This window comes from Rhinatrema bivittatum, chromosome 5 (genome assembly GCF_901001135.1).
Source record: "Rhinatrema bivittatum chromosome 5, aRhiBiv1.1, whole genome shotgun sequence".
Taxonomy (NCBI): domain Eukaryota; kingdom Metazoa; phylum Chordata; class Amphibia; order Gymnophiona; family Rhinatrematidae; genus Rhinatrema; species Rhinatrema bivittatum.
This window is the reverse complement of record NC_042619.1, coordinates 19,956,954-19,971,685: the sequence shown is the minus strand read 5'-3', so window position 1 is coordinate 19,971,685 and position 14,732 is coordinate 19,956,954. Positions and strand designations below refer to the sequence as shown.

The 14,732-nt window shown below is 45.7% G+C and overlaps 1 protein-coding gene across 2 annotated transcripts in view; it reads right to left on the bottom strand.

The window, feature by feature from the left end:
- The window catches only part of C2CD3 (C2 domain containing 3 centriole elongation regulator), a 429,817-nt gene that overhangs the window by 386,350 nt on the left and 28,735 nt on the right, over window positions 1-14,732 (bottom strand). For both annotated transcript variants that reach the window (XM_029602105.1, XM_029602106.1), the window contains exon 3: window positions 1,701-1,858. In XM_029602105.1, coding sequence (XP_029457965.1) covers window positions 1,701-1,858 — 158 coding nt within the window. The remainder of the gene's footprint in view (window positions 1-1,700; window positions 1,859-14,732) is intronic.

Here is a 14,732-nt window from a genome sequence, read left to right as displayed (position 1 = left end):
TCCGCCCAGGAAGTAGCCTGGACCCTGGTGGAATGAGCTCTGAGACCCAAAGGTACTTGACGCCCTCGGGCTATGTAGGACGAGCGGATAGCTTCTTTAATTCAACGAGAGATGGTCGCCTTAGACGCCTTGTCTCCCTTTTTTGGTCCACTGAATAGGATGAACGCCCCTCCCCCTTGCTGGCACCATGTGTGCGTTAAGAAAGCGGGCACTGAAAAGTCAGTGCCCGCTTTCTGCAAATAATATTGTATCAGCCCCTAAAAGAGCATACAGGGAGGGAGAGGACAGTCTGAAGAGGGTAGATGGAGACAAGAGAACAGGGTATCTGCAGGAGAGAGAGATGGGCTGTAGTGAAAGGGGTGGTGTAAAAGAAAAATGAAGGAAAGTAGATGAGAGCAGAAAAAGAGAACTAAAAAAATGGAGCAGCAAAGAAATAAAAGGAAAGAACAAAAGTAGTAATTCAGACACAATAAACGCTGTTATAACACGTGTGCGCATGTTATAAAATCAGGAGTACATGTGTGCGCACCGAGTAGCACGCGCACATGTACACCCGCGCGCACCTTTTAAAATCTACCCCATTATATTTATCAGGTACCTGGGGCTCTCTCTGTTGTTATTTGCAATAAAGCCCATTTCTAGGTAAAGCTCTTTTTTATCCACAAAAATGGCTCTGAAAACCATGCAGAGAACATACATGTACATTTATGCAGATATGCCACAGAACCTTGGAAACTCTTGCATAGAGCTCTGAAACCCCCCTGAGCTGAAGCAGTGAGGTAAGGGAAGCAGAGTGAGAGTGTAGTACGCATGCCAGGGAACAGCAGAGATAAAGGAGAGAAAAGTCTCCTTATCCGGATTCATTCAGCAGCTAAAAATGAAGCTAATGCACCAAAACAACACAAGGGATGCTATGGTGCCTACATGGAGCCAAAAAGCAGCTCATCAATGTACTCTATGTGCACATTTTATTCACATTATAAACTAAAACGTAAATGGAAAGAATTTCAGTCTCTGTTGTGACAATCAGGGCATGTAATGGCATCAGCTGGGCACATATCAGAAAGTACATTTCAGATAAATTTACAGAGATATGTTGTACTTCCCTATAGCTTTCTGGGAGAAACCCTTATTTTTCTATATAATTTCTATTTACATGTGCTAAGGAGGAGATTTTTTTCACTATATGCTTTTGCACTGCTATTAAACTATGCTTAAAGAATATTTTTCTGGTGCCAATGAGGGGGAGAGAGCTTGGATCATTAGAAGACGTGGGAAGAAGGCAATAGTAGCAGCAGGAGAAAAGACAGCAGCAATTTGGCACTTTGGAAGCTCTCCTCTTAACTGCCTTGATGATCTAGGTATAGTCTCCAGAACTAGACAGGCAAAACAAAAGCAGCAGTGCAAACATTTTTACAATATGAACTGTAACATGTACATCTGCAAACCACGTATGCAAATGACACAACAACTAAATCAGCAAGGATGGTTCAAGTCATGAAAACTACAGCAAAAGCTGAAGCTCTTTATCCTCGGGCTCTCTTGTTAGTTTATATTGATTTGTTGGACCTTTTTTTGACTCTAGAATTGGACACAATATACCAGAAAAGTTCTCAACAATGGCCATTTGCTTTCACTTTTCTCCACCAGATCAATGGAAATTTTATATGTAAAAAAAAACAAAAAAAAACAGTAAATACCTTAAGTTCCCCAAGCTTCTCAGATGTTGGTGAAACAATTGTGAAAAATCCACCAATTGGATGAGCTGGTGATAGCTGTGGTAGCCCATGGATTTGGACTCTTCCAATAGGAAGATGATCAAGTTTGGTCACGACCTCCAATACAAGAGCATCCATATCTAGAACAGATAAAATCAGTCAAAATAGATTTGAATTTACATAGAATTTGATAAATGACATTCATTTGAGCTACAGGCACCAAATGGCAATATCTTTTTATAATTTAACCCTTATTCATAAAGAACTATGCTTTACATACCAATTTTACTCTGCACTTATATTCTTATTAAAAAAAACAAAAAAACCCACCCTTAGTTGTTTTTCAAAATCATATCCTAATATTTTGCCAGCTTAAGGCAGAGTGCATTTCTACTTAACAGTATTATGCAAGTTCTCCACAAATTATTGCTACAAAATGAGAACATTTTCTTCTTTTATATTTTGGATTCCCTCATCTTCTCTGGTTGCTCTCTGAAACTCTCTCAAAATTAAGAGAGCAGCTTAAACACAAAGCTGTTCTCGCTGCACCACAAGGTTTATTCAAAAAGCAGGCAGAAAGGGCTGACAATTAATACATATTATATTTATATAAATGTGTTTCATTTAATTGCTTATAAACTGCCTAAGCCCACTGGAATAACACAATGTACAACCATAAAAATACAGTAGTAAAGTTCCATAAAATGAAATTTGACAAAGACACAAATATCATAGCATGTATATTGACATGGAGTAGCAGCCTAGTGCAGGGGTTGCCAACTCCAGTCGAGAGCCACAGGCAGGTAAGTTCAGGATATCCACAATGCATGAGATAGATCTGCATACAGTAGAGGCAGTGCAGGCAAATTATCTCATGAATATTCATTGTGGATATCCTGAACATCTGACTGGCCTGTTTGTGGCTCTCGAGGACCGAAGTTGACCACCCCTGGCCTAGTGATTACAGTAGCAAGCGGAGAACCAGGGATGGGAAAATTTGGTTCTTACCTGATAACATTCTTTTCTTGAGTTCCACAGACCAGTCCAGATGCATAGGTTTTTCTCCCCTACCAGCAGATGGAGACAGAACTGCACTCTTCATACGAAAACTACTATGCTACCTGCAGTCCCTCAGTATCTTTTTAACAAAGCAAACACAACTACGCCTTCACGTCCCACCAGCAGGGGATTCAGTGAAAACACTTCAACTTCAAAACCCTTTTCCAGGAAGGATTAAGCACCAGAAGCAAAAATGAATGAGTATCATAGCCAAAATGTACAACTCAAAGAGTGGTTTTCAGAATCCAAGAGCAGGTCTCTGGATTGATATGTGGGACTTAAAGAAAGACAATTATCAGGTAAGACTTAAGACGTGGTTGTTTAAACAAGCCTTCCCAGCACCCAACTGACCCTTCTATGCAACGACAACCATAGTCAGATATTCTCAGAACACTGTAAATAATTGCTCTTTCTGTTATTTCCTTTAGACTATCCTTCCTCTCCCAAGTTTGGAACATCCTTGTTTTATTGTAACTTCAGTTTCTCTGTTTCACTTGTTATAGATTTCCAGTGTTTTCTCTTTGTACACCCCCTGTTTAATGTAAACCAGCATGATGGGATTTTTATCTCGAATGCCGGTATAGAAAACCACTAACTAACTAACTAACTAACTAACTAACTAAATAAATAAATAAATAAAAGAACCACAATTTCCTCTTCCTTATCCCCCAAACCAGGAATCTGCAAGACCCACTCACAACACATCCGTGTTTGTTGCTTTAACATCCAATTGATAGTGCTTAGCAAAAGTGTATAAAAAGAGGACATGTGGCTGAGGAGAGACCAGCTGACACTCGCCCAAGATGCCGCTTGAGCCCTAGCGGTATTGTATGAGGAAGGCAGGTATTTACTAAATATAGCAAGGTTATCAATTTATAGGAACAAACTTGTTTCATTTTATAATCAGTACTTTTATATTAATAAATTGGATGCTCTATTAGCTATTTACTCAAAGATAATTTTCTATATTACAATTTTCAGAATACTTAACATCACTGAAATACCTGCAAGTTCTCTTTTGGAATATTTAAGGGAAAATACACAACTGAGAGAGAATGCTGTTTTCTTAATAGTAAACTGATTGTTAGCTTTAATTTACTGAATGCAGAAATTTATTTATGGTTCCTCTTCTGTTTTCTTACTTTATCTTATCTGTTAGTGTTGGTCTCTTCTGTTTTTATAGTTTTGTGCAAGAACTGTAGGAATATAAAAACATGGACATGACGGCAGAAAAGGACCAAATAGTCCATCCAGTCTGCCCAGCAAGCTTATGGTAGTATCTACCGTGGAGGTTACCCCCATGTTTATCAGTTTCCCAGGCCATAAAAGTCTGGGCCCTAGCTGGTTGCTATCTAAATCCAATTCCCCTTTTCCCCTTGCCGCTGAAGCAGAGAGCAATGTTAGAGTTGCATCAACAGTATTAATGCTTAATAGTTAAGATAATAACCGCCATACAAGCAAGTTATCCCATGCACTCCTTTCTTCATTTCCATCCTCGAGCCTTTAGGGATCCTCAGTGTTTATCCCATGCCCTTTGAATTCTTTCATTGTTTTTATCTTCACCATCTCCTCCGGAAGGGAATTCCAGGCACTTGTTGGGCAGTGTATTCCTGCCTGTTGACTCTCCTCTCCTGTACTTATGTATATCTTCCAGTTACCCCCTCCCCTGTTCATTGTAATTTCCTTTCCTTTCTCAGTTTTTTGTAAACCGACATGATGTGTCCTACGAATGCCGGTATAAAAAAGTTTCTAAATAAATAAATAAATAAATAAATAAATAAATAAATAAATAATGAGATTTTGGAATCAGTCTCCAGAGGTATAGTCAATTCAATCAACCTTTAAATGTCTTTGCAAGGTGACCATTCTTCAGTTTTTGAGTATTCAGTTGTATTAGTCATGCCTTCCTTATCCCCCAGACCAGTCCAGACACACGGGACATACCCAAGCCTTGCTAAACTGGGCAGGAATCTGCAAAACCCACTCACAACACATCCACACCGAACACCTCCGTATTTGATGCTTTAACATTCATAATAATATTGACATCACTAAACATTTGTAGTCATTATCATGGATGAAAAGAATAACAAAAAGAGTTGATTTGTACAATGTTATACTTTGTACTTGTTATTCTTTTCATCCATGATAATGACTACAAATGTTTAGTGATGTCAATATTACTATGAATACCTCAGAATGTTTCAGTTACAACACCCCCCGAATCCCACCCCACTTCTGAAACCCACCCTGATTCAAAGTGCCCCTCTAAGGTGGTACATACAGAGAGAGTGTCAGACTGACTGCATATAGTTAGTTTCTCTCTCTCTCAATATTTTTACCGTAATGCGCACAAAGCAAAAAATAGCACAGATGCGATAAATTTACCACACCTTGTGGAAATTACCCTGCTCCTGCATTGCATAGGCAATTAGCCTCACCACGCCCCATTTTTGTTTTTTTAATCACAGGTGCTATTTTCCTTATATTTATAGCATTTTGATAAATCTAGGGTTAAGTTTGTACCTAAGGCAACAAAGGGTGAAGTGACTTGCCCAAGGTCACAAGGAAAGACAATGGGATTTGAACCCTAGTTTCCCTGGTTCGTAGCCTGCTGCTCAAACCACTAGGCGGCTACTCTACTTCTAGTCAATGAAGACCAGTAGAGCTGCGGGAAGAGCAAGATTTCAAAATCTTTTTAGGAAGAAGCTTAAATCTTTATTTTAAGGAAGCCTATAAATAATGTTATTTGAAGCATTTTATTGCTTTTCCTCTTTTTAAGATGTTTTTATGTTTGTTGCCTTCAACACTTTCTGCCCCTTATTAGGATCACTGAACAGCACAAAGATGATCCGATCTGCGAAAACTATTTGTGACCTTCAGATATCTCAGAAGAACTCTTCGGACATCTAGCATATGCACTTTAACAAAATGCCCTACAATTTCTTGAACATCAGCAACTCAATTGAATGGCCAAGATGAAATGTTGCAATCACCTTAGGTAAAAAGGAAGCCACCTTCTAAATAGAGACCCCATCCTCCGTAAACTAAAGGAAAAGATCCCTTGCTGAACAAATAGCCACTCAAAACACAGCCCTCAGCGTAAGATCCTTTAGAGATGCTCCTCTGAAAGACTCAAAGGTGGCTTACACAAAGCCTTCAAGACTAGACATTGGTACCACCAGCCTAACAGGGGGACATAAAAACTTCATGCCCTTCAGAAAAGGGATATATCTGGATATGAAGCAATAGAAGAACCACGAACCTTAATTCTTAACAGGATAACACTATTTGTACCTTCAAACAGTTCAAGGCCAAACCTTGCTGCAAGCCTTTCCTCAAGAAAAAGAGTATTTCTGGAAAGGAAGCTTTAAGAGACTAGAACCCAGACTCCTGACTCCAAGACTCAAACACCTTCCAAACAGTTACATAAACCACAGATGTAGACCTCTTCCTGGCTTGCAATAAGGTGGCAATGACCTCCTCAGAATAACCTTTTAACTCTTAACCTGTTCCTCTCAAGAGCCATGCCACAAGACAAAAGTGATCCACCTGATCCAAGAAGATCAGACTCAGAATCATGATTCAGATGAAACGGGCCATCCACCACAAGACTTATAAGATCTGCAAACCAATGATGCCTGGGCCACTCTGAAGCAACCAGAATCACTGGACCTCGAATCCTCTCTAATTCACTTTATCACCTATCCTATTAGTGGCCAAGAAGGAAACATATACAGAAGAAGCTCCTGAGGCCATGCCTGAACTACAGCATTGAGTCCCTCCAACCTCAACTCTCGTCTCTGAGTGAAGAAATATTGCACCTGGGCATTCTGACTCAAAGCCATCAAGTCCATCTGAGAAGACCCCCACCTGGATCCAATGAGAGAGAATACTTTCTCTGCTAACTCCCATTCCCTGGGATACAGCCTTTAACTGCTCAGAAAATACACTTGTACATTCTCCACCCAGCCACATGAGAGGCCAAGAAAATCTTCACATGCTTTTCGGCCCACCTGAGCAACATTCCTGCTTCCAAGGAAAAAGATGGGCTCTTTGTACCCCCCCGTTTACATAAGTCACTGCTGTCGCACTGTTCAACCAGCACTCTCACCAGCTTGCCTCCTATCAGGGGACAGAAGAAGACCAACACTTTCCTGAATGCCCAAATTTCCAAATGATTAATTGACCAGACCACTGTCCCTGAGCTGTTTGCCCTCAATATATAGTCCCCCCCAGCCTGGCATCCATCGTCACCATCACCCAATAAAGGATTTCCAATTCCACTCCCCTTGACAAATGGTCCTGCGACAGCCACCAAGAAATGGAGAAATTATTTACCTGATAATTTCATTTTCCTTAGTGTAGACAGATGGACTCAGGACCAATGAGTATAGTGTACTCCTGATAGAAGTTGGAGACGGATCAGATTTCAATCTGACATCAGCCCTAGTACATATACCCCTGCAGGAAGTGCAGCTCTTCAGTATTCTCCTCGAAAAGCATTATGGATATATGTATGACTGGATAATTTGAATAACTTGATTAACTTTATAACTTGGATAACTTGGTTAACTTAATTAATTTGAACTGGTTGAATTGGCTATAGCTGGAGACAGACAGTGCCCTCAACCGAGAAACGTCGACATCCGGTAGGATGGGTGTCCTAGATGAAGGAAAGCATGGCTTACCCGTGAATCACTCGTTCCCGGGGATGTCCCCCGAGAATTCCATGAGTAATGGCAGCCGTGGGTGGGATGCTGAGTCCATCTGCCTACACTAAGGAAAACGAAATTATCAGGTAAGTAATTTCTCCATTTCCTAGCGTGTAGCAGATGGACTCAGGACCAATGGGATGTATAAAAGCTACTCCCGAACCGGGTGGGAGGCTGCCCGTGACCCACTTAGTACTGCCCTTGCAAATGCTGTGTCCTCCCGAGCCTGAACATCCAGGCGGTAAAACCTGGAGAAGGTGTGGATGGAGGACCATGTCCGCTGCCCTGCAGATCTCGGCAGGTGACAGCATCTTGGTTTCCACCCAGGACACTGCCTGGGCTCTAGTAGAATGGGCCTTGACTTGTAAAGGCGGTGGCTTGCCTGCTTCTATGTAGGCCGCCTTGATGACTTCTTTGATCCAGCGAACTATGGTTGCTCGCGAGGCCGCTTCCCCCTGCTTCTTCCCGCTGTGAAGGACGAATAGATGGTCCGTCTTTCGTACGGATTCCGACCTTTCCAGGTATCAGACTAGGAACCTGCCGACGTTGAGATGGCGTAGACTTCGAGCCTCTTCCGAATTCTTATGCTCATCTGGCGATGGTAGCGAGATGGTTTGGTTGAGATGGAAGTGAGACACCACTTTGGGGAGGAACGACGGAATTGTGCGTATCTGGATGGTTCCCGGGGTGAGTCTGAGGAACGGCTCTCAGCAGGACAGTGCTTGTAGCTCAGATATACGACGGGCCGAACAGACTGCCAGCAGGAAGGCTGTCTTCAGTGTTAATAGTTGGAGAGACAAGCCGCGGAGAGGTCTGAAGGAGGTTTCTGCTAGGAAATCTAGGACCAGGTTGAGATTCCAACGGGGCACCGGCCACTTCAGGGGTGGTCGGATCTGCTTGACTCCTTTCAGAAAGCGGGAGACATCCGGGTGAGAGGCTATGCTGCCACTCTTGCTCTTGGTTCCATAGCATGACAATGCAGCCACCTGTACCTTGATGGAGTTGAGAGACAATCCCTTCTGTAGGCCATTCTGCAGGAATTCCAAAATCGCAGGAATTTTGACCGAGCGTGGTATGATGTCGTGGTCCTCGCACCAGGCTTCGAATACTCTCCAAATCCTTATGTATGTTAGGGAAGTGAAGAACTTGCGTGCGCGGTGTAGGGTGTCAATTACTGCCCCCGAGTATCTGCTCTTCCTTAGGCGAGTCCTCTCAATGGCCAAACCGTAAGAGAGAATCGAGCTGGATCCTCGTGGAGGATCGGTCCCTGTTGGAGCAGGTCTCTGTGTGGAGGTAGCGGCAGGGGGCTCCCTGTCAGCAGTCTTCGCATGTCTGCATACCAAGGTCTTCTTGGCCAGTCCGGGGCCACTAGAAGTATTGGTCCCCTGTGGAGCTGTATCTTGTGGATGATTGCGCCCAATAGGGGCCACGGCGGGAAGGCGTATAACAGAGTCTCCTGTGGCCAGGTCTGTACCAGGGTATCGATTCCCTGGGACTGGGGTTCCCGCCTGCAGCTGAAGAAACTGAGTACTTGGGCATTGGACCGGTTTGCCAAGAGGTCCAAGGTTGGTGTTCCCCAACGGTTTACTATAAATTGGAATGCTGTGGTCGACAGCCTCCATTCTCCTGGATCTAGACTTTCTCTGCTGAGGTAGTCCGCAGCGACGTTGTCTTTCCCGGCAATGTGGATGGCCGAGATCTCTTGAAGATTCACTTCCGCCCATGACATTAGGAGGTCTATTTCCAGAGACACCTGTTGGCTTCTGGTTCCTCCCTGATGGTTGATGTAGGCCACTGTTGTGGCGTTGTCTGACATTACTCTGACCGCTTTGTCTCTGAGTCTGTGAATGAACCTTAGGCAGGCTAGTCTGATTGCCCGGGCTTCTAGGCAATTGATGTTCCATCCCGACTCTTCTTTGTTCCATTGCCCTTGGGCAGTTAGCTCCTGGCAATGTGCTCCCCATCCTCGTAGGCTGGCATCCGTGGTGAGTAGGATCCAGGTTGGTGAGGATAGTCTCGTTCCCTGGCTCAGATGGACTTCTTGTAGCCACCGTCATAGTTGGGCCTGAACTCTGTCCGGGAGCTGAAGCCATATGGTGTAGTTCTGGGACAGTGGATTCCATCGTGATAGTAGTGAGCATTGTAGGGGTCTCATGTGAGCTCGTGCCCATGGGACTACTTCCAGTGTGGATGTCATGAGGCTGAGAATTTGTAGGTAATCCCATGCTGTGGGGCGAAGTTCGCTCAACAGGGTTCGTAACTAGGTCATCAGTTTTGATCTCCTTGTCGGTGTCAAGATGACCTTGTCTTGTTTGGTGTCGAACCGGACTTCCAAGTATTCTAGAGATTGAGAGGACTGCAGGCAGCTCTTGTTTGTGTTGACCACCCACCCAAGGCTCTCCAGTAGAGTTTTGACTCTGTTGGTTGCCTGGTGGCTTTCGTCTGGGGATTTCGCTCTGATCAGCCAATCGTCTAGATAAGGGTGCATGCGGATTCCTTCCTTCTTTAGTGTTGCTGCCACCTCCATTATGATCTTGGTGAATGTCCGGGGTGCAGTGGCTAACCCGAAAGGTAGTGCCCAGAACTTATAGTGACGGTCCAGGATCGAGAAGCTGATGCTCTTGACAGATCGGAATGTGTAGGTAGGCTTCCGACAGGTCCAGGGATGTAAGGAACTCTCCCGGTTGTATCGCCCTTATTACCGAGCGTAGGGTTTCCATGCAGAAGCGAGGAATCTTCAGGTGACGGTTGACTGTCTTGAGGTCCAGGATGGGTCTGAATGTTCCTTCTTTCTTGGGGATGATAAAATAGATAGAATAATGTCCAGTATTTATTTGTTGTGGAGGCACTGGTGTTATAGCCTCTAAGGCTAGCAATCTGGTCAGTGTAGCTTCCACTGCCATCCTCTTGGAAGGGTCGTGGCAGGGAGATTCCACAAACTTGTCCAGAAGGAGGTGGTGGAAATCTAGGTAATATCCCTCCCGAATGATGGATAGGACCCACTTGTCCGAAGTTATCTCGACCCATCTTTGGTAGAATAGGGCAAGTCTGCCCCCTATGGCTTCTTCCTTTGGATGGGTCGGCTGATTTTCATTGTGGGGTATGGCTGGGGCCGGAGCCCGAGCTGGTTACCCTTTTGTTGTGCTTGTTCCGAAAAGACTGGCTCCGGCCTGCGGGGCGGGCCACTTGATATGTGCTTCTATATGGGTCGAAGCGCTGTGATCCTCTGTCCCTGGAGGTTCGGGGGAAGGATATTCCTACTGGAGGACAGGATATTCCTGTCCTCCAGTAGCCACGGCAATGGGGACTCGCCCCATTTGTTGGCTAGTTTCTCTAGTTCACTTCCGAACAGGAGTGTTCCCTTGAAAGGCATCCTTGTGAGTCTAGTTTTGGAGGATGCGTCGGCCGACCAGTTTCAGAGCCAGATTTGTCTTCTGGTTGCCACGGCGGATGACACTCCTCCAGCTGCTGTGCGTACCAGATCAGTAGCGGCGTCCACGAGGAATGATACAGCTGGTTTCAGGGCCTCCCCAGGAGTGTTGTTCCTGGTCTGTGCTAAGCAGGCGCATGTCACCACGGCACAGAAGGCTGCAATCTGTAAAGACATAGTGGAGACGTCAAAGGACTGTTTGAGGATAGATTCCAGATATCTGTCTTGAGCATCCGTGAGTGCTGCTCCTCCCTCCACCGGGATAGTAGTGTGCTTCGAGACCGCGCAGACCATGGCTTCCACTTTCGGACATGCCAGGAGATCTTTGGCGGCTGGCATCCAGAGGGTACATGGCTGCCAGAGCCCGGCCCCCTTTGAATGTAGTTTCTGGGGCATCCCATTCCAGGTCAATTAGTTGCTGGACGGCTTGTAATAGTGGGAAATGGCGGGAGATCTGATGGAGTCCATCTAATAGTGGGTTCATCTTAGGTTCCCCGAGGCACTTGTGCCCGGGATAGCAAGCTCTTTTAAGCTGTGTGTGACCAGGTCTGGAAGCTCGTCCTTGGTGAAGAAGCGTCTCATGGTTCGGTGGGGCTCTGTCTCTGGAGAGAGTTCCCCTTCCTCCAGGGGTTCTGAATCCTCATCCGAGTTGTCCATGTCCCCGAAGGTGGGGCTTCTGGGCGGTGGGATCACTTCCCTGGGCATAGAGGGTCCCAGCATGTTGAGGTCCTCTGGTGGAGCCTGTGGCCGTATTATAGGAGGCTGTGGTCTAGACTAAGGGGCGCCGTGTCCCTGGGGAGCCCCATTTGAGGGGGGGGTCCCGCTGTGCAATGCTAGGTCCGGCGTACTGTTCGAGAAGCTGAAGTCCGGTACCAGCTGGGGAGGGGCATGAGTTGGATCCCCTAGGGCCTCTTCACACTGTATACACAGGGCCATGGCCTCCTCATGCTGTGCAGCTCTAATGTGGCATACTGGGCAAAAGCCCTGAGCTTTGAGTTTATTTTCCGGTGGTGACATGGCTTGTGCGCGTAAAATACAGTTGTGTGCTCCGGTGTGCGCGTAGATTTGGTGTGCACTCAGGGAGATGTGCTCGCTGTTGTGTGCACAGGTCGAAGTTATGCGCTCAGCACAGTAAGCGCATGGCTATGTGGGTCGCTTGTGCGCCTGGTACTTGGGCAATACGCGGACAATATGGCGACCACCTCGGAGGGTCTCCACGTGAGAGGACCCTCGGATCTGACCGGGGTCTAGCCCTGCTAGGGCAGATCAACCCGGTGGCACTGGTCTCGGCTAGTGACCTGTGCGGCTCCTCGAGCTTTGGAGACTGGAGACTTTTAAATAGATTTCTACCTTACCTTGTCTCGGCACTTCCCGGTCTCGTTCCGGGCGGTCTCTGGCTGCAGGGGGAGAGGGAAATACCTTCACCGCCGCGCTCGAGGTTGCACCCGCTGCCGCTCAGCCACACCCGATGTTGGGGGCTAGGTCCCCCACCGGCGGTCGGCCGCCGGACCGAGGCTTACCTCTGAGGGATCACGGAAATCACCTCGGGAAATCTCAACTGGGGGAGGGACCCAATGGGTGTCACCGCAGGAGAGCGGGGCTAGTCTGTAAAGGTAAGATTGCTTCTTATTTTGGTTTTCTTTGGTAAAATTACTCTAACGCTGTGCGAGCATGCATAGAGTCCCTTACTGCTATGGAGACGGAAAATACTGAAGAGCTGCATTTCCTGCAGGGGTATATGTACTAGGGCTGATGTCAGATTGAAATCTGATCCGTCTCCAACTGCTACCAGACCATTGGTCCTGAGTTCATCTGCTACACGCTAGGAAAGATTGCACCTGGTGTCCCCCTGAAGAGGCAGCCTGATGTCAAAATCCTGCGACCGAAGGTTCCAAGAAAGAAGCACCCTCTGCAATCACCTCATAGGTGCCAATGCTCAGAGGACCAGATCCAGAATAGATGCCATGGAACCCAGGACCTGTAGATAATCCCAAACTCTGGGAAGTCTCATCTGAAACAACTGCTGCACCTATCCCTGAAGCTTCAACCATCTTTCTGTGATAAGAAATACCTTGCCTAGGTTCCTCTCAAAGCAAGCCTCCAGATATTCTAAGCTCTAAATTGGGCTCAATTTTCTCTATACAAAATTGATCACCCAACCCAGACTTTGCAACAGACTTGACCATCCTGTGTACCACGCAACAAAAATCTTCCTCGGACTTTGCCAAAATTAACCAATTATCCTAAAATAGATGCTTCGGAATACCTCCCCTGCACAAAGTCACTGCTATGAACACCAGTTTGATAAACATGCGTGAAGCCACGACCAGAGCAATAGGGAGTGCATGAAACTAGAAATGCCCACTAATACTATAAATCTGAGGAACTTCTGATGCTCCTTGCAGATAAGCCTCCAACAGATCTAAGGACATCAGAAATTCTCCTTTCTGAAACGTTGCAATCACAGACCAAAGTGTTTCCATATGAAAATGGGGGACTTGCAAACAGGCATTAACCTTTTTTAGATCCAATATTGGCCAAAATATTCCCTCCTTCTTAGGAACCACAAAATAAATAGAGTAATGCCCAAGACCCCTTTCCATGTTCAAAACAGGGATCACTGCTCTTAAAAGAAGGAGACATTCCAAGGTGGATTTCACTTTCCTTTATTCTTGTAAGGTGCATGGAGAGACCATGAAGGCATCGAGAACCGGGTGAGCAAATTCGAAAACATAGCTGACTTTTACCATTGATCCATTGTTACCTTGATCCATTCCTTGTAAAACCCCAAAAAGAACAGCTAAAAGGAAAGGTAAAATAGTACTACTTTGAGGAAGATCTGTTCCACGAGGCAGCGTGGAGCTTGACCAGAAGGGAGGAAGAGAAAGGATATGAAGGAGCCAGCCCCACTGGCTATCAAACCCTCCTGGAGAGCCCAGCTGAAGCTAAAGAAGGGCCACCAATCCCCCGCTCGCTCCTACATCACCAGGGGATAACCTGAAACTGGATCCAATACCCCTGGGAGCAATTTCTTCAAACCAAAACGTCCAACCGCAAGCTAAAAAAACACCTCTACCATCTGCTGAAAACCAAGAATACTGAGGGACTGAAGGTGGCACAGTAAATTAAGAACCATGAGTACAGCAAAGCTTTTTATCTCTGCCTCCATCTACTGGTAGGGGAGAAAAACCCACATGACTGAAATGGTCTGGGGGATGGTAAGGAAGCCAGGGTTTGAATCCTGCTTCTTCCACAGATACACTTTGTGACCTCGGGCAAGTATCTCTTCCCTCCAGTGCCTCAGGTACATTTTAGATTGTAAGTCTTCTTGGGCACCAAAATAACTATAGTACCTGAATTGTAACTCACTCTAATTTAATTATGCTTGGAAAAAAAAAACAAACAACCCACAATCCCACCCCAAACCTTTCCAAAACAGGAAAGCCAGATTAAAACAAAAGTTTCTTTTTAAACTAGGTCTGTGACATAATAGCAAGCTTCAATAATTATCAGAACCCAACTTGCATTCCTACTCATCCACTCATGCCCCACTGCTGCTGTTCCCCCAACCCCACCCATCCACCCAGCCAGAGGTGTTCTGGACCTGCTGACACTGGAGCAGAATTACCACAGCGATTTTGCTCACATGCGATTTTGCTCACATGCTTCTTAGTGTTCCTCTCAGCTCTCCTCAGACAGCTCATATGCTCTGCACTGATTACTGCTGCTGGTTGGAGCATACGTCCACACAAAGAGGCAGATGTCTGAACGGGAGGTGAGGGGTAAGACCCTAGTTCTCATGACCTCCAA